This window comes from Pan troglodytes, chromosome 11, assembly GCF_028858775.2.
Source record: "Pan troglodytes isolate AG18354 chromosome 11, NHGRI_mPanTro3-v2.0_pri, whole genome shotgun sequence".
Classification (NCBI taxonomy): Eukaryota; Metazoa; Chordata; class Mammalia; order Primates; family Hominidae; genus Pan; species Pan troglodytes.
Genome location: NC_072409.2, coordinates 61292396 through 61320153, shown reverse-complemented (window position 1 = coordinate 61320153; position 27758 = coordinate 61292396). Strand labels below are relative to the sequence as shown.

Here is a 27758-nt window from a genome sequence, read left to right as displayed (position 1 = left end):
AATTGGAAAATTAGCTTATAGTTGGTAAAATAGAGCAGAGCCGGAGAAGGAATTAACATTTATAGAATGCCTGCTATGAGCTTGGCATAGTGCCAGGCACTTTGCACATATAATCTCAACTAATCCCCAAGAGGTAAGTGGTTTTATCATTTCCCTTCTACAGATTAAAAAAGTGAGACTCAGATTCACACAGTCATTAGCAAAACTGAGATTCAAACAAATTTCCACAATTCATATGTTCAGAATTATTCCACGATTCAGCACATCTTTCTCCAATGATGACTGAAAACTAAATTAGGACACTTTACTTATTTTTCAATTTTTATCCCTTATTATTCAGCAGACAAACTCTCTCCCAAAATATGACCACACTTGACTGGCTTCCACATAAGATCAAAAGAATAGGGATCAGTAAGATGAAGAAATTGAAACTCATGAGTGAAACTGTAAATTTGACCCTTTTGCCATGACCAATTCAGATGTGCAGTATTCCCAAAGAGCCGCTGAGCTATGTTTCACAAGAAAAGAAAGTCAAAAGTCAGAAGACTGGAGCACCCACGTCCTTAGAATACAGATACTGTATATAGAATATAGATTATTTAATTTTCTTCTTTTATTCTTAGATTGTGGTGAATACATCAGCTTGGCCGAGAATTATTTTCATTCCTTTATTCATTTGAAAATTTCACTTTCACTGATAGTCTTTAAATATGTTCATAGGAATTAAAAAACATGGGCTTACGTCTCAGCCAGCACAAATGCCCGGTGTTCACTATTACACACAGTTTAACCTCTCGAAAACCCACTGTCCCCTGCCTCTCACAGACTGCTTTGGTCTTACCCCTCCTTCTCAAGGACTCTTGCAGGAACTGCTACTAGAAAAGAGAGAACAGTAACTAAAGCATTTTCTTTTGTCTACAAGCACAATGCAGAGGCACTTTAAGAACAGGAGAGTCTTTCTGCTGAGCCTCTTTCAATAAAGCATTAATATTTATTAACTTGCACTCTGCTGTAGAATGAATGTTTTATGATAAAAAACAAGTAGCAACAAAATGGAAATTTTAACCACAAGCAACCTACTCTTCCAGTGATAACAAGCTCAGGATGGGATTAGCAAACCACTGTCTCTGTGTTTCGGGGGACTCTTACGCAATCATCTAGACAAAGCAGTAATTGATTACTGCTCCTTGCAATTACTAGAGACAATAATCAAAAAGTTATAGACTTCTTTTATCAATAAGAGCCAACTAAATGAAGCTGTGAATTAACCTTATATTAATGCTGCATTAACAAATGCTACATTAATGCTACATTGACAAATTAACATTATAGCAATACTACATTAAATTAATGCTACATTAACAAAAAAGTCCTATATATTAATAGGACTGAAGGCTTTTTCAGAAGCTCAGAATTATATACACATTTTATATTTAAATGAGATCAATCTTCAATTCAGAAAAGAAAGGATTTTTTTTCAGTGTTGAACAAAATCATGTCTGTCTCAAGTTTGCCTATTCATTCATTCATTCACTATTTATTGAGTACATTTTATTTGCCAGACACATAGAAATGTGGGATTTTGAATCAGAATCAAGGTCTAAAAAAATGACTTACATGAGTTCTTCACTATTGAGGGCTGCCCTTATAAATCACTTTGTAATTCCTTTAACAAACTACTCAATCTTACTACAGCTTTTTATAGTGTGTTATTACATACTGAAAAAGAACAAGAGCATCTCAATTCTATAATTAATGTACACACTCTGTAAAGGCACAAAAATAAAAATTCAGTAGCATTTATTTCTTTCCTGTCAATTTTGATGATTCAATACAGTGATAGCTGTACTGAGACCATGTAGCAATTAGCCTGTTGAATATTCTCTTTCTATAGTCTTGAGTGCAGTTCTTACCTAAATATTTTAGGAGTAGATTTCCAACCCATCATCTTATGTTTCCACTGGGTCTAAGCAGTATGGGAAAGAAAAATAAGCATAGATTTTGGAATCAGGCAGTCCTGGGTATGAATTCTGATTGTGTGTGTGGTAGACTCTCAGAAAACTTACTTTACCTCTCCATTTCTTAGTTTCTTCGCCTACAAAATGAACACAATAGCATCTATTTTGCAGGATCGTTGCAAGGAATATAGATAACATGTATAGAGCAACTAGCTCGCAATAGGTATTGCTGTTCTTTTTATACAAAAAAAAAAAAAAATCTGGAAGGCCACATTGAAATTGCTCTATTTTAAGTAGTGTAATTCACCATGAAATTAAAATAACAAAAAAGGTAGAATGAGACAGAGTTGAACATTTTGGGCCTGATTCATATCTGTCTCATGAGACAATTATTTTATATTCAAGATTTCCACCTAAATAAGGTATCTAGTAAGAATAATGTTGATTTTAAATAAGAGAACTTCAAATTACTGAATGAGATTGACAGAAAGAATCACATTTCTCCTAGCTCCCCGCCACCATCTCCAGAATTATAATTGTTCTGCTGTGCCTGTTAAAGTATGGACATGATAGAGAAAGGAAAGAAACACAATAACTTGATTGTAAAATTATTTTGGGATCATTAGCAAATACAAGGTTGACTTCAAAATGAAACAATCATTGGCATGCCAGTTTTTAGTACAATGAGAGCACCATCTCTATTTTCTGCCTCATTTCAGTAAATAAATAAATACTCATTTAAGCACAGTCTTGCTTTGAATAACTTTTGCCATAAATCTTGCCTCTATCCAAAGCAATACTAAGAAGAAGATGTAGACTGCACTTTCACTGTACCACAGAACTGATGTTCTTTCTTTCTCTCTTTCCTCTGTCTGATTCTCCTTTTCATATCTTGTGTTCTTTTTTTCTGACTTCTGCCTCTTCCATTTGATACCCTGCAGGTTGTCCGGCCATACCAGACCATGTCCAATCCCATGAGCAAGCTCACTGTTCTCAACAGCATGCATTCCCACTTCATTCTGGCTGACAACGGGACCACTGGAAAATATGGAGCAGAGGTGAAACTTCGAAGACAACTGGAAAAGCATATTTCACTCCAGAAGATAAACACAAGTAAGTAGCGGTTGTTCCCACTGGCATGGCTCGTAGGAAGTATGCTGAAAGTGAATAACTTTAAGTACACCATGCAGCAATGTAATAAAAACTTGAGCAAGTTTTAAATATGAACCATTATTTCTACTGGGCCAGAGCTTAGAATGAGAGGAAGCCATCCAGAGGAGAACAATTGGAGGCGTAAGAAGTAATTACACAATTACTGACTCCAGCTTGTGTATCATGTGTGAAAAATTCAACTCCATCTGGGGTATGTGTATGCAGATAAGCTTTCTCTTCAGACTTTTCCTTCATCATCTGCATGGTACTCTAAGGAGAAAAGTTTCTATTTATTAAGCTCTTTTTGGTGGCTAAACAGAAAAGCAAAAGAATCAGATTTTGATCTTAGCACCGATCTGGCTGTGCAAAGGCATTTCAAAGAAATTGAACATTCACTCTCTAAGCTAAAGCATCATGTGAAAATGTTTCTATTTATTAAGCTTTTTTTGGTGGCTAAACAGAAAAGCAAAAGAATCAGATTTTGAACTTAGCAACGATCTAACTGTGCAAAGGCATTTCAAAGAAATTGAACATTCACTCTTAGGGACATGGATGAAATTGGAAACCATCATTCTCAGTAAACTATCGCAAGAACAAAAAACCAAACACCGCATATTCTCACTCATAGGTGGGAATTGAACAGTGAGATCACATGGACACAGGAAGGGGAATATCACACTCTGGGGACTGTGGTGGGGAGGGGGGAGGGGGGACGGATAGCATTGGGAGATATACCTAATGCTAGATGACGAGTTAGTGGGTGCAGCACACCAGCATGGCACATGTATACATATGTAACTAACCTGCACAATGTGCACATGTACCCTAAAACTTAAAGTATAATAAAAAAAAAAAGAAAAAGAACACAGAAAAAAAAAAATGAACATTCACTCTCTAAGCTAAAGCATCATGTGAAACTATCTTCATGAAATTTTAATTGTCTGAATGTTAAGTATGTACTCATTGTTTCTAGATACATATGGATTTAGATATAGATAGATGTATATGTGAACCACATAGTACATAGTTATGCTAATATTATCTCTTAAGCGCATAGGAATCTCTATTTGCTGTATTTATTGTGTAAACATTTGTTTTAACTGTGAAAGTTAGCATCATCAAAACAGCAATGCTCCCCAGATCACTAAGTGGCTTGCATGTAAATGCAATTTAGGTATGAAAGCAATCTACCGTCCCGCCTCACAAAATAAAATTCTATTTGTTTTTATAAAGTAACAGGTGAGGATGCATGGCAAGCTCAAACTTTGTGGTAATTAGATGTCCCATCAGGGAAACTTTGATCTAATTGATTGAAATTCCAAAGTCTACAGTTCCAAAGAACAAAAGATTCCCTTTGGCTAGATGAGTTTTCAGAGGTTCTATGTACTGTGATTCAACTTTTCCAAATGACTTTTCCCTTCTCTAGATTTTTCTCTGCACCTGTCCCAAATGGGTCTTCATTGCCATAGCCACCTTCCTCCAAAAACAGGGATGTTAGATTTATCAGACCACAGCTTCTCCTTCCTACACTCTCTTTTCTGGTCCCACCTTTTAGGGACTGCTACTGTTTAAGTGTCATGTTTCATGGTTTCATATTTTTCACGGTGAAACCTGAAATAATAAATTTTGTCCTAGGTCTGAAATAAAAATTATATTAGGAAATTTCCTTCCCCAACTGTCTTTGGAAAGAAGAAACACAAGTGTTATTATCCCAAGGTGAACATCTTCTGGAAACAAAAAGAGTAGAAAAGACTAGAAAATATACAGAGACCAGCAGAGATCAAATGTAACAAAGCACTGTGATCAATGGGTTGTAGGTTTTACTGTAAATACTAAAATTGAGTTCCATTATAGTACTTGATAGAATGGGCAAATGTTATGTAATCAGTGTTATCTATTTAGGTTTTTATAAGCTGCAGCATGACTTTCTGTACACCATCAAGTTAAGAATGAGAGCTTAAATAGGACTGAGCTAGAAGCTGAAGAGGATAAGAGCAAGGAAACAAGGAATAAATTCAGGGTCAAGTTCAGTACTCGGTAATAAGACAAAATCGGTCCAGAGAGGCAAAGCATGTCATTGTGGCAGGCCCTGGTGGCAGCTGGACTGGTTAGCCAGTAGTGTGGGTAGCAGGCCTAGGGATGTGTTCGTGTAAGTTACGCACCCAGCAAAGGGGATGGGAGCTGGAGTTAAAACCCAGCCAGAGCCTAGGTTTTAGTCAAACTTTGGCACCTTCCAGAATGCCTAGAGGAAGGGGGTTCCTTTTTCTACTTGATCATCCCAGAGGGAGTACCCTTTTGCAGTGTACGTGCCTGAAGGGGTGACTTTCTTCAGAAATGGCAGAGCTGCTGCATATATGGATGGCACTGCAGGGGAAGCCCAGGGAGGCTCATGGACAGTGGCCTGGCCTCCCTGAGGAGCAGAGGCCAACAGCACGCAGCTGAAGAGCAGGCCACGGTGGATGGTCAGCATGTCAGGAATGCTGGAGGAGTCACCACCCGATACTAGTCCTTGGGTAGATCATCAGGGACACATCACATTCCATTTATGGAAACACCAAACCTTTGCTAGATTATCAAGGCAGGTAGTGGCACATGGGCACTTGACAAGCAGGGACCCGTCAGGAGTCTAGAGTACAAAGGAGGGGAGAGGCACAGATCCAGGTACCACGGGACTTACTTTTGGGACTGTATTTGTGGCTTCATAGAGACCCACAGGCTCCTCTTCCAGTGAATATATTAATAATTAAATGGTGAGAGGAGAGTTATAGAAGCCCAAGAGAAATTCTGAAGTCACAGGAAGTAAAAAGGCCCAAGGTAAGGAATTTGTGCATGAGCTGTAGTGAATGTCAAGAGTTAGCTCCTATAGCAGTTCTACCCCTGAACTTAATAGTGGTAGGGTGACCAACTTGTCTCAGTTTGCCTGGGACTTTGTTAGGTTTAGCCGTGAAAGTCCCAAATCCCTGGGCCCCCTCAGTCCGGGCAAACTGAGATAATGGGTCGCCCTACAAGTGAGTGACTCATAAGTCATTAGGTCAACTTCCCTCATTACTGTACTCAGCCCCCAAAGTCGGATGGAGCAGCAAGCTCCTTAGAGGGTAGGGAGTGACCCAGGCCCTTTGAAGTAGGTAAAGCAGGACCTTTGAGGTCTCCATTCAATTAACAGCAAAAAATGCTCACTGAGAACACAAAGGCCTCCAGAACAGCACTGACAAAGACACAAAGACAGGCAAAAAGCGGACCTGGTCTTAACATGAAAAACGGCAGAAGAATACAAACCTTTAATGCAATCCTCAGTCAGCAATTTAGAACAGCAAATCTACTTTCTAACATGGACACTTTGTGGTTCTTCCTTTTAAAAATAAAATTTTATGGCCGGGCACAGTGGCTCACACCTTTAATCCCAGCACTTTGGGAGGCCGAGGCAGGTGGATCACGATGTCAGGAGTTCGAGACCAGCCTGGCCAACATGGTGAAACCCCGTCTCTACTAAAAATACAAAAATTAGCTGGGCATGGTGGCGGGTGCCTGTAATCCCAGCTACTCGGGAGACTGAGGCAGGAGAATTGTTTGAACCCTGGAGGCGGAGCTTGCAGTGAGCCGAGATCATGCCATTGCACTCCAGCCTGGGCGACAGAGCAAGACTCCATCTCAAAAAAAAATAAAACAAAAAAATTAAAAAGATAAAATTTTATTCCATAAGTTTATCCTAAAAATTCCATTTACTTTTTCATTTCCTGCTTCAGATGTTTAGGAAATCTAATTTACAAATGTGTAATTCAATTTCCTGAAAATGAAACACTATGCCACAATAACAGTGTCTACCACCTCTTACACTCAGGATGGCCCCAGGGAGGTATGAACGCCCCTCAGCATTTCCTTGCTAAAGTTCCATTCCCCCTCATCACTTAGGGGTGACCTGCATACTGTAGTATCCTATCAACGAGCCTGTTTTCTTACATAAATGGTGTAATCTTCTGAAGAATATTTCCCCTAAACATTAAGTGAATCCTGTTCAGGAGACTCATAAATGCTTTTTCATCAACATGGCAATGATCACTGAAAACATACTCCAAGCACCAGTGTTTGACCTTTTTCTCCACACTCTGACTTTCATTGTCCCTCCTCTCCCATTGCATTCCTACAGCCAACAGTCAGGACTGAAACATCATCATCAGTTAGTGATGGGCTTTGTTTATAAAAGAGAAGCCTTTCAGACATGAGCAGTTACCTGCCTCACAATGCTCTTCCATCTACAGTTTTTTAAACTTCAAATTTAATATGCAAGGAACAATTTCAGTCATTCCTTTAGTAAATAAATACTTATCGAATTCCTACTAAGTACCAGTCATGGTTAAGGTCTAGAATAGCAGCAATGAACAATTCATTGAGCTTACATCAAGGGGGGCAACCATAGTAATAAGTAAGAAAATGACTAACTGTGTGATGGCCGATAGTTTTTAAAAAGTGCTTTCGAGAAAAATAAGGCAGAGTAAAGCATCTATCAGTGCACTTGTGTGCATGCACACGTGTGCATTGGGAGGACAGTTTCCATTAGGTGATCAGGAATGACCTCTATGAGGAGGTATCATTTATGCAACAACCTGAATGAAGCAAGCGGCTGGCTGTGAAAGAGCATTCTGTGGAGAGTGAAAGCAGGAACTAAGCCACCAGGTGTTCAGTGAGGAGCGGGGAAAGCTTGGTAAAGAGTTGGAGCTTATTCTAACCAAGACTGGATCTGGGACATTACAGGGTCTCCCTAATTATTTAAAACATCACTCTGCTATAGTACGTAGAGATTAAACTGAGGTAGAGAGCAAGATTAAAAACAAGGAAATGGGCCGGGCACGGTGGCTCACGCCTGTAATCCCAGCACTTTGGGAGGCCGAGGCGGGCGGATCACGAGGTCAGGAGATCGAGACCATCCTAGCTAACACGGTGAAACCCCGTCTCTACTAAAAATAGAAAAAATTAGCCGGGCGTGGTGGCGGGCGCCTGTAGTCCCAGCTACTCGGGAGGCTGAGGCAGGAGAATGGCGTGAACCCAGGAGGCGGAGCTTGCAGTGAGCTGAGATCGGGCCACTGCACTCCAGCCTGGGCAAAAGAGCAAGACTCCGTCTCAAAAACAAAAACAAAAACAAAAACAAAAAAAACAAGGAAATGCCTTCAGGAGGCTATTGCAATAATGCAGGTGAGAGATAACTGGTTTGAAAAAGGATGGCAGCAGTGGAGGTAGTAGCAAGTGGTTGGATTTTGCGTGTGTGTGTACGTGTGTGTGCATGGGGTTGGGGGGAGCACTGCAGGGGAAGCCCAGAGAGGCTCATGGGCAGCAGCCTAGCCTCCGTGAGGAGGAGAGGCCAGCAGTGCAGAGCTGAAGAGCAGGCCACGGCAGATGGTCAGGATGCCAGAGATGCTGGAGAAGCCACCATCAGATGCTAGTTTTGGGGTAGATTGTCAGGGACACATCACATCCCATTCATGAAAACACCGGGCCCTTGCTAGATTATCAAGGCGGGTAGTGACACATGGGCATATTGACAAGCAAGGACCCAGTTAGGGAGAAGTCTGGAGTACGAAGTAGGAGAGAGGCACAGACCCAAATACCAGGGGACTTACTTTGGGGAACACACACACACTTACACACACACACACACACACACACACACAGAAGACAAAGCTTTGTTTTTGAAACTGTGGTAAAATAAATATACATAACCTAGAATTTACCATTTTAATGATTTTTAAGTGTGCAATTCAGTTTCCTTAAATATATTTACATTGTTTTTGTGCAATGATCACCACCATTCATCTCCAGAATGTTTTCACCATTCCAAACTGTAACTCTGTACTCATTAAACACTAACTCCCCATTACACATTACCCCCTCCCCCAACCCCTAGTGGCCACTCTTCTACTTTCTATCTTTATGCATTTGCCGATTTTAGGTACCTCATATAAATGGCATTATAAAATCTTTGTCCTAAGATATATTTTGAAAATAGAGCTCAAGAGGGCTTGCTATTGAATTGAGCATTCAGGGTAAGGAATAGACACTTCAAGGGTGATGCATGGTCATCCTTTGAGACACCACTGTGTCCTTAAAACAATGGGACAACATGAAAGCCCCTAAGGAGTGTTTACAGAAAAGAAAGGGACTGAGGACTAGTCTCTAGGGAATTTGTACAAAGTTTTTGAGAAGCGGTGAGATTCCACCCAGAAATAAAGAACATGCACAAATGAAGAACAGGAGGAAAAGCAGAGAATTACGGGCACAGATGTGGGTAGGAAGGGACACTTTCTGGTGCAAAGATAAGGTGATTCTCTAAACATAGCTTCTATATCTACATAAAATAATACAGGAGCTTATTGGCTAGGAGTGTGTAAGAGGAGAAGGTGTTGAACATTAGGGACAGAAAACAACTACAGTCAGTTTAGAGACTGGGAGAATGAACAGACTAGGAAAATTTAGAATTCTCATGCAGCACAGTTGGTATTTGTGGTTGTAAATTTAAAGCAGCATGAATCATCAGAGTTGTATGGTTTTTTCCAGCCATGTTCAGTTACAGTGGTAGAATAGGCATCAATCTGGGATTTTACCTGGCAAGTAGGAAAGAGAGATGGAGAAGCAAGAGAAAGAAACTGATTTATTCTCTGTATATCTGTATCCCTAAAGTACCATCAGTGTCTATGAATGAAAAAAATGTTATGCCTGACATTTAAAAGAACATAAAATCATTAATCTAAAAGAGTAGATTGATGTACAGAGAGATGGTTAAGTAAATTATCAAAAGTGACTCACACCTTGAAAGTGTTTAAGTAAACAGGTTCATAATAAATAATTTTTAATATTTATTTTACTGTTCAGATGTTTATATAAGTTCGACCAACTTAATATATTGCTGGAAACATAGTAGCTGCTCAATAAACATGTGTTAGCTTAAAGAGTGGATACCAAGGGACTACTCCAGAAAGTAGCATCTATGTATCCTGATAAGAATTTAAAATTCTTATAAAATTGTTATTATTAAAGAATGTTATTATAGCCACCCTACAGCTATCATCCAGCCTCTATATTTATCAGCCCTTGGCCAATCTTGTTTTCTCTATCCATATACCCACCTACTTCCACCTCTGAATAATTTTGAAGGAAATCCAGACAGCATATCATTTCTTTTATAAATATTTCAGTACAAAAGCATTTTTTAAACCAATGTTGGCCACACATAGGCTAGATCTTAAAAATATTTCTTTAACTCAGTAGCAGCATCATGGCAAATATTAGTCTAAGAATTTTTTAACAATTCTTTCAGAAAATAAAAATTAAGAAATACACTATTGCATGCTGAAATTTGTCTTAAAGATTTAACAATCATCTTTTCTGGTTGCAAATTCGACTTTCAGCTAGCCAAAAACTATTTAAGATGAATATTACATTGCAATTCTTAGAATTCAAGATTAGAAAGATCTTCAGCAATTGTGACTTTCTTTTAAGGGTTTAAAGAGAAGAGTATAACTTTTGGGAGAGGAGGAAGTCTTTGTCTGTTGCTAGTGACATAAAGTAACAGTGGCAGGCAGCCTGGGAGTTGAGATTGTCAGGGCTCTGTGACCTTGGGCAAGCTACTGTATTTGACTTTATTTCTCCATCTGTAAGCTAGGGATAACAATTCCCTAGCTTACAGATGGAGTTGTGATTAAAGGAGTCGTTGTGATTAAAGGAGTCGAGATATGATTCTGTCATGTGGCAGTTCAAAAGCATTGATTCCTTTCCTGACTTCTTGGCGGTTCAGTGCCCTGTGCCATGTCTACACAGCCTCACTGCCATAGGTTCCAACCTGAGACTTGGACCTTCTCTCTCAAAGCCCATCAGAGCCCAAGGTGTTCATCAGAATGTCTTATAACAGGCTCGGCGCAGTGGCTCACGCCTGTGATCCCAGCACTTTGGGAGGCCAAGGTGGGCGGATCACCTGAGGTCAGGAATTCACCATTGCACTCCAGCCCAGGCAACAAGAGCGAGACTCTGTCTCAAAAACAAACAAACAAACAAACAAACAAACAAAAAAAAGTCCTATAACAAATCATAACCTGGCTCTGCTTCTTAAAGAGAAGTCTTATACTCTCTTTAGTTACAGAAAGGTTCAAAGGGAAAAGTGGAGGCTTAAAATTAGATTGTGCTGCATATCACTATGCCTCTATTATTTGTTACAGAGTAATTTAATTTCTTAGTCACTGCAGCAATAAGAAATATATTCTAAACTGTAGTTGTCCCTCCTGCCTCAGTAAACAGAGAATAATAGAGAAAAATTAAGCTTTCTTTAAAAATCCAAGCTGTATCAGTGTCTTAGAGTAGTCATAAATGGCATTAGGATTTTTGAGTACTCGACTTGTTGGAGGTGTAGGAACTTGAGCTGAATATGAATTGACCGAGACTATATCTTGAAATATTAGATTTGAGTCAATATCAGATTTTTTTCTTGTGATTTACCATTTTATTCAAAAAAATTAGAAGAGGACAGAAATCTAGTTGTCTTCAGGCTCCATTTGATTGAGGTGTTATTCCTTTGTCTTTGAATTATATTTTAGGTTAGGCTGAATGGAAACTTTATTTGGATTGCACATCTGATTATATTGTGAACCTCAACCTTGGGTATAGGAAATTTCATTATGAGGCTAGAATTTTCTGACTTTGTTATCTCCCTACTTGAAAGTGAAATCTATGTCATATGTAATCTAGTCTAAGGGATTATTTCCCCATGGCAGACCTTACAGATATACCTATTTTGCAATATTAATTGATGGAGTGTCTGGGTAGGTTTTGATTTCCATAACCAGTGCTTTTGCTGCTTTCAAAGTTTGCTTGGAGAAGAATTTGAAGCTCTGTTTTTTTCTTTACCGTATAGTAATATCTGACATTTGAGTGTGGTCTCATCTGATGAAGCCACCTAGAGTACCTTTCTCTAAAGCAGCAGATTAAAATGGGCTTAGCATTTCTAAGTAAACAAGTAGCAGAAAGAATTGCTGGATTCATAAAATATAATCAAATTTGGTATTTGAGGATATTGGTATTTAGAAATATCTGCAAAAATATGTTTTATTATAAAGTTCCTAAGCCAACACACCTATTTATCTATGATTATGTGCCTCCCCTGGAAGACATTTTAAAACGTGAGAGGTGGGATTTGGGGTTGTCACAATTTCTGGTGCTTATTAATGGCATGGGAGAGGGGCCAGGAATGTCAACATCCTACAATATGCAGGACAGTCTCACATGAAGAATCGCCTGGCCCAGATACCAACAGCATCTCTTAGGAAACACTACTCGGAGCATGTTACCCTGAGTTTTCTTTTTGTGTTTTCTAAATCTTTCCCATAACCCTCTCCTCACTTGTCAAGACTATACCCTTCTAAGGTAGCCTATACAAGTGTAAAGACATATGTAGAGGAAATGTTACTAGTGAATGGCAGTGAGATTCAAAATATGTATTTAACAAACCTGTGAAGGCTCTGGCGTCCTAAATCCACAGCAAGCTGGACATCAGCCCTGGTACCTCCTTCAAATCCTAATGCCACTTGCTATTGGGAAGTTCTTCCTCATATCTAATTTCACTTGCACTGAATCTTAAACCTGTTCTCTCCCAGATGAGGACAAAAGTCATTGTCTGTATTAGAGCTCTCAGCATATTTGAAAACTAAATATACTTAAATTGACCTTCTTCCATAATAGCTGTAGGAGGCTGTTTTTCATGGGAAGAGACACGCTGACTTGCTTAACAGGCAGAACTAACTCATGAAGTAAATTAGATCAGAATTTCCAATTCGGCAGCACCCACTCTTAGCACCACTGCTTTATATGTTTCAGGCTAAGGGACTCCAGAAACGTGCTCAAAGCTGAGCACCTTCCTGTCAGAGTCCCTGATGCGCAGAGAAATCCTACAGTCCACAGTTATTAGCTGACTTTGGGGAGAGGCAAGGGCCCAGAAATGTGGGTGCTTTACCTGCGGGTCTCTGGACAGCCTTCTAACTCGAGGGCATTGCCCAGGATATCATTTAATAAATCAAGTTTCTAGCTGAATAAAGAGTTACTAAATTGAATGCAAAGATAACTCTAACATATAATCTATAAATTACTGAGAATTATTTTGAAAATAGGCCAGGGGGCTAATATAAATCTTGAGTGAATGAATAAATTCATGAATCATGCTTTTCAAAAATTCACATTCCATTTCTGGCATATGTCTTTCATTCCTGGACTATATAGTAAAAACCCTATATGTATTAGTAGTTTTCTTTTGTTAAATCATGAAGACAATTTGTCATGGGAATCTGACAGAGGTTATCTAGCGAGCACCACTGACATCCTCAATAAATTTACCAATGTCTCTGACGCCAACACTGACGTTAATGTTGTGCACAACAAATGTTCAAAAAAGTTTAAGTGACTTGACCCAGTCACTTTATTATAACAGAAATAACAGTTCCAAAAAAAACCAAAAATATTTTAGTAATGTCAACATGATTGAAATAAACATGTAGTTTCCTGGGAAGCTTTTTAAAAAGATTATATATATGAATAAACAATATATAATAAATATGACATATTTATTTTTATTCTTATTATGATGGTTAGATAAGTCTCATTTATTTGCATTTATACTAAATAAAGAGAGGCCAAGACTGGGTGGTCTGTAGTAGCACAGAGAGATAGGAAGATGACAAAAGTTAGGTATGAGTTTCTAATGAGAATTTCTTCTGGGGAGTTTTCCATTTTGGAGTAACCTGTGTATTCATGTAGTAAGAGATTAGATTGGCAGGAGATCTTCAGGTCTCTTACCCAACACTGCCAACCTAGCATGACACTTTCCCCGCTGAGTCTCGATATACCTCATAACCATAAAGCCTTAGTTAGGACACAGATTCTGCCTCAGTAACAATGACTCAAAGTAATAGATGCTTCAATGAGACAGGAATTTTTCCTATTCATATGTTACTCTGAACATGAGTTCAGCTCTGATGTGAGTGCCTCACTCCTGTGAGGACTCATTTCATCTCCTTTGCTCTTGCATTCCTGTTTGCATGGTCCATGAGAGCCCACTGTCACATCTACATTCTGGCCAGAAGCAATCAGGAAAAAAGAGCAAGGGGAGGCCCTGCCCTTCCTTTCAAAGGCACAGTGAGGAAGTCACACACACCATTTTAGCTCACATCTTATGTGTCAGTATTTTGTCACATGCTAACACCTTACTAAAAGGTGATTAGAAATATGTAGTCTTTATCCTGGACAAATGCATAGCCAGCTAAAATCCTATCAGTATGAAGGAAAGGAAGACTAGATATTGAGAGACAGATGGTCATTAAGAGGTGGCTGGAGTTGGCACATCAGATAAAATGTATCTGCCACTCATAAATAAGATATGTCTGTGTATTCTAACGTGCTCATTGAAGAACCTCACTCATAAATAGCTCCTGCAGCTGCAAGTCATATCTTGCCCTTTTGCTCTTTACCTGTGAGCTTTTTAGTGATAAGTCTTGCACTAGCTGTGGAAATCAGATTAAGACAAACTGCCTAAAAAGATATGGATTATTTTAGACCATCCTGGTTTAGTTAACTTTTTAAGTTAACAAACCTAAACAGATCCCCTTAGCCTCAAAATAATAATCGCATATGCAGCACCATGCATTAATGCATGTGCATTCTCTAATGGATCCTTTACCACATATTTTGTTACACATCATTTCGTAACATTTTAAGTTCCAAAATATTAAAAATAAATAGAAGTGTTTCTATGACACTGTACTTTTGACGTTAATGCTTCTAAGATGAATCCTGGAAGATAATTCTAATGTCATCTACACATGCCAGTAATCTTGGCAGCAGGTGGTAGAATGGAGGTTGGCCAGCCTCTCAAATCTATCCTGGAAAAAAAAGGTTATAACTGGGTTTTGGCCCTCTTGGGGGAAAAGAACAAGAGACCTGTCTTAGGGAATAAAAGCAGCCATCCTCTGACTCTGTTGAAACATTTTAGGAGGCTCTGATGAGCAGATGGGTTTGTGAGGGATTTAAAGGATTCTTACACCAATTATCTAACTTGACATTCTTATACTTTAATAACACCTAAGTGATAACTAATGATTTGGCAAGATACAGACAGTCCTGAAGGGCTCTTGACGCCTTTGGAATGCCAGTAAATATATAATTGGATGTGTTTGCTGATGGCAATTATGAAAAGATAATTACTAGCTAGAGTTCTCTTAATAAATAGTGAACTGGGTCACTTTGTTTTAGAGATCAAGATACAGAGAATCCAACTCTAGTTAGTTTTTTTCATATAATTCTAGCTTGCATTATTCAATGAAACCTAAATGGTAGCTCTATAGACAGCTGAGATTTCCTTTCCATCTTGTGAAGTGAACAAAGCCTAGGAGTATCTGTTGTCTTACAGATTTAGTGAAACCACAAGCAAGCACTTTGAAAATAAACCTTGCCTTTTCTCTCGCTGTACTCTTGCAAAACAATTTCTTGGCTCAGCTTCTGGCTTAACATCTTTTTCCTCCATCATTTCATAATATCAAACTCATAGCTATTGTAACTTTTTCATTCACACAAGCTAAGCTTCCATAGAAAAATAAACTAACTGTTAAAAAACCCTATTAGAAAATACAGTGAACAAATGCAAAAGACAAGTGGCAATGCAAAGAAAATATTCACAACAATGACAAAGAGCTAATTTCCATAATATGCCGAGTATCTACAAATCAAAAAGAAAAATATTAAAATCCTTATAGGAAAGTGAGCAAAATCTATCCGCAGGAAGATCATAGGAAAGAAAATACAAGTGCTCAACCTCATTCATAATTGAGTAAATGAAAATTGAAACAATTTTTTAACCTATCAAATTGGCAAAAGCCAAAGATTAAAAATATTGAGTATCATTATGTATATATAGAAATATGTACTTACACATTTATTGTGGGTGCATAAATAGCGCAGTCTTATTTGGAAGACAATTTGGCTGCCCCTATTAAATATGAAATGTATGTACCCTTTAGCCCCATAATTTTACTTCTAGGAATTCATTTTACATATATTTACCACAATATTGTTTACAGTAATAAAATGGAAATAGCCTAAAGATTCATCAGTAAGCAACTAGTTAAACAAATTGTATGTCAATATATAGTGAAATATTCTGAAATCATTGTGAATAATGTAATACCTCTGTTGGGCTCACATAAAAGATATTCAAGGGTATGTTTGTTCTTTTCTCGAGTTAAAAGTTGTACATAGTACAACTGTATGTTCAGTATAATCATATTATATTTTCTTAAAATTACATATATATACTTATAAAAATACCTGAAAGGACACAGGTGAACATTGATTAGTTACAGTTTCCAGGGAGTGAGACTTGAGGTGGGAGAAAAAAATACAGGGAGTGACACTTTTCACTTTATACCTTTAAAAATTGCTTGATGTTGTTTTTTACAATGAGAAAATATTGCTTTTATAACGAAAAAAGAAAGAAAAGGAAAGGAAGGGAGGGGGAGGGAAAGAGGGAGGGAAAGAGGGAGGGAAGCAGGAAGGGAGAGAGGGAAGGGAAGAAAACCTTTGAAAGTAGTGTATTCACAGGGCCTAGGAGTTGGGTGCCTTTCTCCCTCAAGGGTATGAATACCATTCTTGACCTGTGGGTCAAGTGCCCCCACAGCTGTGTTTGACATACCTTCTTTTCTCTTGCTTACTTCTGGCAATCTGCTACTCCTTTTAAAACAAAAGGAAAGAGTCAGGTCAGGAAACATAAGAGAGGCTGGTTAAGGACATTAGAGAGAACAGTATTTTCAAATCACATATAAAGGATGTGTATAAAACTGATGAGACCAATGTAATACATTTGATGCTTACATTTTATAATGGCTGAAATCAGAATCAAAATTATTTTCCCCCTTTAGGGTTGGTGAATGACTAAAAGCCTAGGTGTATTCCCAATTCTTAGCTGTAGCCAGATATACTATTATATTGGAGATACTGAAAATGTCCCATGTTTACATCCATATCATGAGAACAATCTAGTGGAGCTAAAATTGTCCATCGTGCTCCTTCATCATGTTCCTAGGCACCCCAAAGTCCATCTCCCTTTCCCCAGTGTCCTACCACCCGTTATGGTGCAGCTCATATACCTCTGGTTTCACGGTCAATATTGTCTGTGTGCTCACCAAGAAAAACGTGCTTCTCTCTGTACTCCACCCCACTGTACTTCTAAGACACCTCATGTGGAAGCTAAACACATGTCAAACTTCTTCAGCTTTTTAAGATGTGGCAAAAATAAGAACTCAAAATATCTGTCATTTAAAATAAATTGTGACTGCTCTCTGTTATATCTTCTCTTGACAGTACTTTTTATTAAGCGCTTTCTCTACTGTATTTGCTTGTGCATCTGTAATGCTCAAGGCACTGTAGGGGTAGCAAGATAAATAAGGTATAGCTGTATACTTGAAGAGCTTAGTCTTACAAATAAGTTAATAACAACTAGTGTTGATTGAGTGCTATTGTAAACAATTTACAAGAAATAACTGATTTAGTTCTCATGACAACCCTTAAGGGGATACCTTTATTACTCCCATTTACCAGAAAGAAAATGAAGCACAAAGAGGCACAAGGTCAGACTGCTAGTAAATAGCACGCTCAAGAAGTATGCATCTTAGCCCATGCCTCAACCACTGTGCTCTACAGCCTCTCTGTATGCAAAGAGCTGCATTATAAAGCAGCAAGTGTTTTGTTTTTTTTTTCTAATTTTTATTTTAGATTCAGGAGGTGCAGGTACAGTTTTATTACAAGGGTATATTGCATGGTGCTGAGGTTTGGGCTTCTATTGATCCCATCACCCCAGATAATGAACACAGTACTCAATAGGAAGATTTTCAGCCCTTGCCTCCTTTTGGAGTCCCTAGTGTCTATTATTTCTGTCTTTATCTTTGTATGCACCTAAGATTTAGCCCCCACTTATAAGTGAGAACTTGTGATATTTGGTTTTCTGTTTTTATGTTAATTTGCCTAGGATAATGACTCCAACTTCAACTATATCCATGTTGCTACAAAGGACATAATGATTTTATCCTTTTTTATGGCTGCATAGTATTCCCTGGTGTATATGTATCACATTTTCTTTATCCAATCCACCACTTATGAGCACCCGGGTTGATTCCACGTCTTTGCTATTGTGAATAGTACAAAGCAGTAGATGCTAAGTGCCCTTTAGTAATATAAAGTGCTACAGGAATTCAGGCAATGAGCGTCACTTAGCTCATTGCTTTCATCTTGCAGATAGGAAAGCCACTTGTAAAAAATCACAGTCACGTGTTCTGACTAAATTCATTACGTGAATTACCTTGGTAGAGCTTTTATCTGAACTTGAACTCTAAACTCCTTGTCTGCTCTTCTTTGCCCAGCCTTGTGGCACTACCTTAGTTTCACTTTTTATTCCTAATTTTCCCCCTTAAGACCATTTTTTTTTCTATTGTGTCCTGAAGGGTAATTAAGAAAATATTGAGACAATTTGGGGACATAACACATACCTGCTATCCAGAGATTTCCATTTTTAACCATAGTACCACTAATCTCACCCTGCTTGACCTTCACTAAAGTATTACTTAATTTTTTGTTCATTAGAGTTTGATAAATGGGGGAAAAAGAAGCTGAAAATACCATCATGCCATTCACTCTGCAGGAAAGACATAGCTAAGCCAATGTTGTGCTTGGTTCCATTAACAAGTGCTTGTGCTAAATTTCCAGAAGGGTTTGTGGTGTTGTCTATTTGAAACTTTGCTGATAGTATTAAGCCAGCAGTCTAATTGCCATACACAGTGGTAGAATGGCCTGGGGAGTATGTGCTTAAAAGCTGAATTTATGTCCTCAGAAACACATTAATCAGGAACTCTCTGGAAAATGTACAGTAGTTGCTCTTGGTTGGCCATTTTACAAACTATTGAGAATCCAGAGGAACCAACCCTTAGAGGCTGTGCTTCAAGTGATATTGCTTTGCATTTTCCCCAGTGAGTACATTCTTATGAGAAGGCAGCTTTGCCAGGGTATGGGTGCTGACATATAACCAAGTGATGTTGATGTTTCATGAAAAGTGGGTGAGTTCCTACATGCCTCTCACCAGCCAGCTACCAGCTGCCAAACTCCTACTTCCCAATATTTGCCACAAGTGAGGCTGCTCTCGAAGTCTAGCTTGATCCTAGGAAGCTAGGGTCTAGAGATCTAACTTGAGGATTTGGGATCTTCCCTTAATGCTGTCTCTAAGGAAGGAACAAAATGAAGGCAGAGCAGAGCTGTTCATACTCATGGGGTCCTCCTCTGAGACCATCTGACCAAAGGCTAGCTTGCTTAGCAACTCCAGAAATATGATATTACCATTAAGTTTATCTCCTAGTTTGGGAAACAATAACCAAATTGGTAGGAAACCTGCCAATTATACTGAAATGGTTTTGATGACTTTTTTGGAAGATATGTAGATATAGTCATAGATGTAGATATATTTATATCTATACCTTGGCCAGAGAGAGAAAGAGGAATCAGTCCAATTAATAATATTATGCATGTTGAGTAACATGTTAGCTTTGTTTCAATTCCTCTTTTAAAAAGAAAAGAAAAGAAACTGGGTAGATTAGCCTCTAAATGGATAGTTCTTTTAAGTCAAAAGTAGCTAAACACTTGAAACTAGAACACTTATTTCTCTAGAAATCAGGAAAATGTTATTAAAAGGAGGGAAGGAAAGAATTCAATTCCTATCCTCTCCTGGAAAACACAGAATTGGAAGATTCATAATTATCATTATAATTAATATAACAACAACTTATATTTCTTGAGGTTTTACTAAGTTCTAAGCATCAGTACAAGCACTTAACAGATATTAACTCATTTGACCCTTTCCACACCACAGAAGCTATCTAGGCTGGAAGAGAATAAAGAATGATACTTCCTCCAGCAAAGAGCTATGATTTTTAAGGGCCTGTCCAGTTGAAGGAGTGATGAGACAAGATATAGCGGGTGCAGAAGAGCTGGATGATGCTCTACATAGGTTTCACTGTGCAACTTGAGTTGCCATCACGTATATAAATTTATGTAAATTGGGTAATCCATCTGCTTTAATAAAATGTGTATGCAACCACAGGGTGTAGAAATTTCAAAGATTTTATTTTTTGACAGGATGCCTGCCGTTTTTCTCTCTTGACTCCCGCTTGTTTTATTCATTTTGGGGTAGTTGCCAGTTAGACTCAGTTGGTAAGTATAATTAATGGAAAATGTGAATTTCTTCTTAAACTCCAAGAAATTAACCACAGAAGTCTTCATTTCCTTTATAATTTCCTAACAGTATCACTCCCTATGACTGTTGTTTTATCTCTATCTCTTCTGACATTCAACCACATCAGAAATTAGTTACTCCCTATTATTTATCATCCTAAAGATACCATATAGGACAGCTTGACGGCACTATTGGGATACTACTAGGAGGGAATGAGCATTTATTTAGGTTCCAAGCACCATGCTAGGCATTTTCATATATACTGTCTCTTTTAATACTCACAAAAACCCTTCAAGATAGGGATTATTTTCTTCCTTTTATACAGTTGATGAAATGGCACCTCCAGGAAAGAGGTTAAGCCTTTGCCTTAAATCCAATTAGTGGGACAGCTGGGTGCAAACCTAGGCTGACATAATTCCAAAATACTTTCTCCTTTCATCCTACACATGGAAGCATTATCTCATTTTTTTAAAAAGGCTCCCCTAAAGTTTGGTTACCTTGGAGAATTTGAGGGTCATTATTCCATTCAGCAACTATTTGAGCACCAACCCTGTGCCAAATATAGGTTGAGCATTGATTCAGTTGGAATGAGTCATCAAGCAAAACTTTGGGAAGAAGATGGTGGTTAGTTGCAAGATGGTGGAGAAACAATATTAGGAAGAAATACGACAGGGTGCTGGAGAGGAGCGTGGGGATGGAGGCAAGCAGAGGACCTCCTGATCATGTACCCATAGAACAGGGTGATGGAGAGGATGGTGGGGTTGGAGGCAAGCAGAGGGCCTCCTGATCATGTACCCACAGGACAGGGTGATGGAGAGGAGGGTGGGGGTGGAGGCAAGCAGAGGACTTCCTGATCGCGTACCCATGGCTACAGTCTTTCTTCATGTGACTCGTGGACTTCCCTTTGTCATCCTATGCCTGAGAATATATGAAGGAGGCTGGGAAGGCAAAGGGACGTTCAATTGTCATCACTGGCATCTTTTTTGATCATTGCACCATCATCAAATGCATTGGGATAACCATGACATGAAATTTTCCATCATTGGGCCCATAACTGTCCCATAAGAGAGATGAAAAAACACTATATGTTAAAGGTCATAGTAGAACTTCATCCAGGCAGCTCTGGAATTAGGAAGGAGTGAAATATACTCTCAAAGACTAATAGTTCTGGGTCCAAACCATGTGACTTGAAAAGGAAGCAAAGATTCCCCTGGACAGGTTACATATACTGTCATGCATTGCTTAACAATGGGGTTACTATATCCTCAGAAATGAATCATTAGGTGATTTTGTCATGAACATCATAGAGTGTACTTATACAAACCTAGAAGGTATAACCTACTACACACCTAGGCTATATAGTATAGCCTATTGCTTGTAGGCTACAAACCTGTATAGCATGTTACTATGTGGTAGTGAATACTGTAGGCAATTGTAACACGATGGTAAGTATTTGTGTATCTAAACATAGAAAAGACACAGTAAAAACATTGTATAAAAGATACAAATAGTACACCTTAATAGGGCACTTACCATGAATGGTGCTTGCAGGACTGGAAGTTGCTCTGGGTGAGTCACTGAGTGAGTGCTAGAATATTTTTGTATACTACTGTAAACTTTATAAACACTGTATAATTAGGCTATACTAAATTTATTTTTTAAATTTTATTTCTTCAAAACTAAATTAACCTTAGCTGACTGTAACTTTTTTACTTTGTAAACTTTTTAATGTTTTAAAACTTTTAGACTATTTTGCAATAATACTTAGCTTAAAACATAAGCACATTATACAGCTATACAAAAATATTTTCTTCATTTGCTTATTCTATGAGCTTTTTTCTGTCTTTAAAATTTTTTATCTTTGTATTTTTTAAACTTTTTTCTTAAAAATGAAGACACAAACACACTCATTAAACTAGGCCTGCACAGGGTCAGGATCATCAAGATGTCACTAGGTGATAGGACTTTTTCAGCCTTATTACTACCTTATGGGACCACCATTGTATTTGTGGTCTGTCATTGACCAAAGTGTCATTATGCAACACATGACTGTATATCAAGAACATCGTATTTCCTTCTGTGGGTGCTACAATCTGTTCAGCCCAATCATGCAAACTTTCTACTGCCTCAAACAGCCAAGGGAAAGCCCTTCCAAAACACAAATACCAAATTGATGATCAGTTCACTTTAGACTGTAATGACATCATTTTTCAGGTGCTGTCAAGTAAACATGTTTAAAGCTTTCCCCGCCTTTTAGAGGGTCTTCCCTCTAAAGAATAATTTGTGAGGAATAAACAACACAATCTATATCCCTGCTTTTTCATTATATGAAACGAGTTGACACAGTTGGCTGTGTAACTGAAATATTTGTCATGCTTGTTAATGAAAAGTTACTTTGTCAATAAAGGTAATAATGAAGCCAAAAAAATAACTTTGAGGGAACAGAGCAAATTTTAGCGAAACTGGTTTCTTGGTATTGACTTGTCATGTTTATCTCACCCATTTTCCTATTCAAGCTAAAGACCTCTCTTTTTTCAGCAAAGAGACTTTTCTACATTGGAATTAGTTGTTCAGGGACTGGGATAGTTCTTGTAAACAAGTAGGTCCGAACAGGAGAGCTGTCCACCATTCTAAGACTTCTTAGACACTTCTACATTCAGGGAAGAATTTTGAGCTCCCTTTTCAGATTAGAAAGATTTGGGTTGCCAATGTTTGACTGGCATTTTGGTCTCAAAGTCAGCAAAGTTCACTGTTGTTGCTCAGATACAATAGGTTCCTAGCATAACATAGGAACCTGTTATCTTGATGGAACCCAATATCTTCCTTATTTCATTGCTAACTACCTTTCATATTTTTCATCTGTTTTTATAGCTTCTTCTCCTAACATAACACCATGTAGATCATATGTCCCAGCCATTTCAAGATACTTACAGTTTCCCTTAAATGATATACCCTACTGGATGTGGTTTTGTCTCTTTCTGACATTTACTAAAATTTCATTCTCTTCTCACTCTAACTACCTGGCCAAAACCTAAATTCCTTCAAGTCTCAGATTAAAAATCTTCTCCTCTCTGTAATCTTACCACAACTCCCATCCCTAGTATTCCCTCCAGCTCGTCCCCTGGTATCCTCCTGGGCCCACATTCACCTCATCCTCCATGCTCTTGCTGTGCTCTATATCAGCCTCTCCCACATACAGCTCCTTTTGGTAGAATGGAGCCTTCATAGTCTCCCATCTGCCTTCACAGTCTCCCATCTGCCTTCACAGTCTCTCATCTTCTGTAGATTGTGAGATCCTATAGAGCACAGCCTGTGTCTTATTCATTGTGGTCATTCTGAAAACCTTGCATAGTGCCTAGCCTATGCAAGTAGGTGCTCAATAACTTGTTATTATAAGCGTCACTGTTTGATTTCCCTGGCTTTATTTTTAGCTCTGATTTTCAACCTGACACAAAGATGTAATAGAAGCGACTAGATACTAAAAAGCTATAAAAAAGGACAAATCATAAAGCAATAATGACATAGAAAGACTCAGGATAAATAAATAGCAACATGTACAGGCAAAGACCATCATGCATACTTCCAATTCATGGGCATAAAAGCATTTAGTCTGAGAAAGTTGACTGTGTTCCTGTTGAATTATGATTGTTGTAAATCATTTATATCTTATGAATTTAGAGAGTCTAATGATACATATTTTACAGCAGCCAGTGCACCATGGCCTCAGTATTTCCATTTCCATGGAAAAAGAAATAACTATTGATTTTCCTCCATTTATTCAAAATGATAATTGCCCATGGTTGCTTTTCAGTCCAGATTAGGATCATTCCATTCAGTAGAAATGCATGGCTAACTTTAGAAAGTTAGACACACATAAAATTAATGGGAAAACTTATGCTGACCGAGCAGTTTTCTGCCATGATCAACAGTTTTATAGTGAGATATATTTAGGGAAGATAAGGTGTCTCATCCCCTGGGGATCTTAAAGAAAAGTGAGCTGAGATTTTAATTTGCTTGAGATAATCATCTTAAAACCAGGGACTTTATCATAGGACCCTTCAAAGTCCCTTCTTAGGATTTATAATTATTTGTCTCTTCAAAATATTATTTAGATCATGTCAAGTCATTGAAACTAATGTATGTAAAACTGAAGAATCATTCATATAGGCTTGGGAAATACTATAAATAGTGCTCCCAGATGTCACTAATAAAGTTGTCATAGCTGTTAACAGAATAAAAACTTTTTTCTTTTTATTTTATTTTATTTTATTTTTGAGATGGAGTCTTGCTCTGTCACCCAGGCTGGAGTGCAGTGGCATGATCTCAGCTCACTGCAACCCCCGCCTCCCGTGTTCAAGCGATTCTTCTGCCTCAGCCTCCCGAGTAGCTGGGCTATAGGCATGCACCACCACACCCAGCTAATTCTTGTATTTGTAGTAGAGACTGGGTTTCACCATATTGGCCAGGCTGGTCTCAAACTCCTTACCTTGTGATCCACCTGCCTCATCCTCCCAAAGTGCTGGGATTACAGGCGTGAGCCACGGTCCCGGCCAAAAACTTGTTAACCTTGAACCCCTTAAGATCCCAGCTCAGAATCATGAGCCCCTGAGGCAAATGAGGAAAACAGAGATTTTATGCCCTAAAATGGCCAAATAAGGAAACAGTTGATTTTTTTTTTCTTTTTTGGCACCCATAGCTGAAACAAACAGCCCTTCTCCTCATGAACAGGCTGTTCTCCTTCTGTGTTGGAGGCCAGGTTTCAAAGCTGCATAATGAGTTTCACGTGCTGCAGCCCAGCAGGCAAACATTCAAGTCCTAAATCGCAGGCAGAAGAATCAAGAACTCTCATTGGCTAAGGAGCCTTGGCGTCGCTGGGTTTACATGGGGTACTGGGCAATTCCTGCTGGAACGAGGCAGGGTGAAAAAACAGGTGTGCCTGTGCTAAAACAGGGAGGAAGATTGAAGAGTCAGCTTTTCTGGTCATCAAACAAATCTGAGCCGAGCCCTTCCTCATTAGCGGCATTTCTTCCACCCAAAGGGAGAACAGAGGAAGTGCACACTGACTCTGGTGCATGTTAGAATTTATTATAAAATCCTGGGGGAGGCTGAGAAATAAGCAGCAATTAAACATGGTGTGCCTGCATGAAGAATTTGGGGAGAAGTAGAAAGTTCACTTCATCTTTCTATTTCCATTCTTAGATTCTATTTTTGCACATGTAAAGCAGGATTTGTTTTCTTTTGTTTATTTTTTTTCATTATTCAAGTAATAAGAACTCTTATAGGGTGTATGAATTATTGTTCATAAACTTAGGTATGTAGGAAATGTCACTTGGTAAACATTTTCTTTTATTCAAATAAACCCGATTCCAAGACCCTTTCCACCTGGTTTTTGGTAAAGTCAATCTTTTTTTTTTTTTTTTTTTTTTTTTTTAAGATGGAGTCTGGCTCTGTTGCCCAGGTTGGAGTGCAGTGCAGCAATCTCGGCTCACTGCAAGCTCCGCCTCCCGGGTTGACGCCGTTCTCCTGCCTTAGCCTCCTGAGTAGCTGGGACTACAGGCGCCCGCCACCATGCCCGGCTAATTTTTGTATTTGTAGTAGAGATGGGGTCTCACCGTGTTAGCCAGGATGGTCTCGATCTCCTGACCTCATGAGGTAAAGTCAATCTTAACCTTTATTAGGTCTCTCTGTCTCTGTCTCTCTCCCCCCACCACCACCTCCCCCACCCCAGTCTCTCTCTCACCCCACCCTCCTCCTTCCTCTACCTCTCTTCTCTCTCTCTTTCATGATCATGCTCCTTCTCTCGTGCTTACAGAGTACTTGGAATGTTAAGACAGAGCCTCTTAACTTTTGTCAGCCAAAGTAACCACTGATAAAATAATTGTCCAAGCTTCCTTGATCTCTGCAAAGTGGGTGGCTCTGGTACTCCCATGCTAAAGTAAAACCAGTGGGACCCTGGCTGCAGCTGGCATCACTGGCCAGCAGAGTTCAGCAGCTTCAGGTTCAGCATGCCATGGTGGACTTCACAGCAGTCCCTGTCAGACAAGTTGCCTGCATAATTCCTGCTTTTACGGAGCTTGCATTTGCAGGGGAGGGGTTAGAAAATAAGTAAAATATATAGTGTATTGAATAGTGGTAAGGGCTAAGGAGAGATAGAAATAAGAGAAGGCAGAAAGGGAGTGCAGAGTAGGAGCCGAAATTTCAAATAGAGTCGTGGGGAAGACAAGGGGAGAAGAGAAGGGAAGGGGAGGGGAGGAAAGGAAACCAAGAACTGAGTTTTGGGACAGTCTTAGAGTCAGACGTCAGGTAGGTAAGGAGGAAATAGCAAAGAAGAGGAAGAAGGAGCAGCTAGTGAGGTAAGAGAGAAACTGGGAGAGAGCACTGAAGGGGAGAAGATAGAATTTTCTTTAACCCTTGTAAGTTTGTAGCTGAGACAAACCTCTATAACAAAAGAAATTAATGAGAGAAAGAGAAAAACAAACAACTTTATTAACACATGCAGTGCACACCACACAAGGGATGTGTTCAAAAGCAGTGGTTTAGAAGTCTACTTACATAGTACATCCAATAAAGAACAGTAGTTTTTTGGGGGGTTTTTTTTGTTTGTTTCTTTGTTTGTTTTTGAGATGGAGTCTTGCTCTGTTGCCCAGTAGTGCAATCTCGGCTCAGTGCAACCTCTGCCTCCTGAGTTCAAGGGATTCTCCTGCCTCAACCTCCCAAGTAGCTGGGTTTACAGGTGCCTGCCACCAAGCCCAGTTAATTTTTTTTTCTTTGTAGAACTAGGGTTTTGCCATGTTGGTCAGGCTGATCTCAAACTGGTGGCCTCAAGTGATCCACCCGCCTCGGCCTCCCAAAGTGCTGAGATTACAGGCATGAGCCACCATGCCTGGCCAGAACAGTACATTTTGGGAAAGGGACAAGGCAAAGAGGAAGGCAGTCCTAGTCTCCTAGAGGTGGGAAAATGTGGGAAGGTAAATTGATGGGGAGTAAGACTTCCTCACTCTAGCTCCTCTCTGAGGTGATAGAGGTCTGTTCAAAGAGAACTTCTATCTTATTTTCAGGTGGGAGAGGTGGGAGTGAGGAAGGTAGAAAGACCTTTTGTCTTCGTAATTCTGCTTTTAGGTAAACAGAGGCAAGGCAGAAGCACTCCAGGAATTGTTGTGGCTTGCTATAGGTAAAAAAGGGGAGCTCGGCCGGGCGCGGTGGCTCATGCCTGCAATCCCAGCACTTTGGGAGGCCGAGACGGACGGATCACGAGGTCAGGAGATCGAGACCATCCTGGCTAACACGGTGAAACCCCGTCTCTGCTAAAAATACAAAAAAAATTGGCCGGGTGTAGTGGCGGGCGCCTGTGGTCC

At 39.1% G+C, this 27758-nt stretch overlaps 1 protein-coding gene and 1 non-coding gene across 29 annotated transcripts in view; both read left to right on the top strand.

The window, feature by feature from the left end:
* The window catches only part of TRPM3 (transient receptor potential cation channel subfamily M member 3), a 901150-nt gene that overhangs the window by 618229 nt on the left and 255163 nt on the right, over positions 1 to 27758 (top strand). For 16 of the 28 annotated variants that reach the window (XM_003312133.6, XM_003951454.6, XM_003951456.6 and 13 more), the window contains exon 6: positions 2900 to 3071. In XM_003312133.6, coding sequence (XP_003312181.1) covers positions 2900 to 3071 — 172 coding nt within the window. Of the gene's footprint in view, positions 1 to 2899; positions 3072 to 20306; positions 20382 to 27758 lie in introns of all 28 variants that reach the window. The other 12 variants (XM_054658878.2, XM_054658880.2, XM_009456711.5 and 9 more) reach the window with 1 other exon arrangement.
* Positions 21270 to 21379, top strand: MIR204 (microRNA mir-204). Its single transcript, NR_032040.1, has one exon. It is a non-coding gene; the product is annotated as a microRNA mir-204 (primary transcript).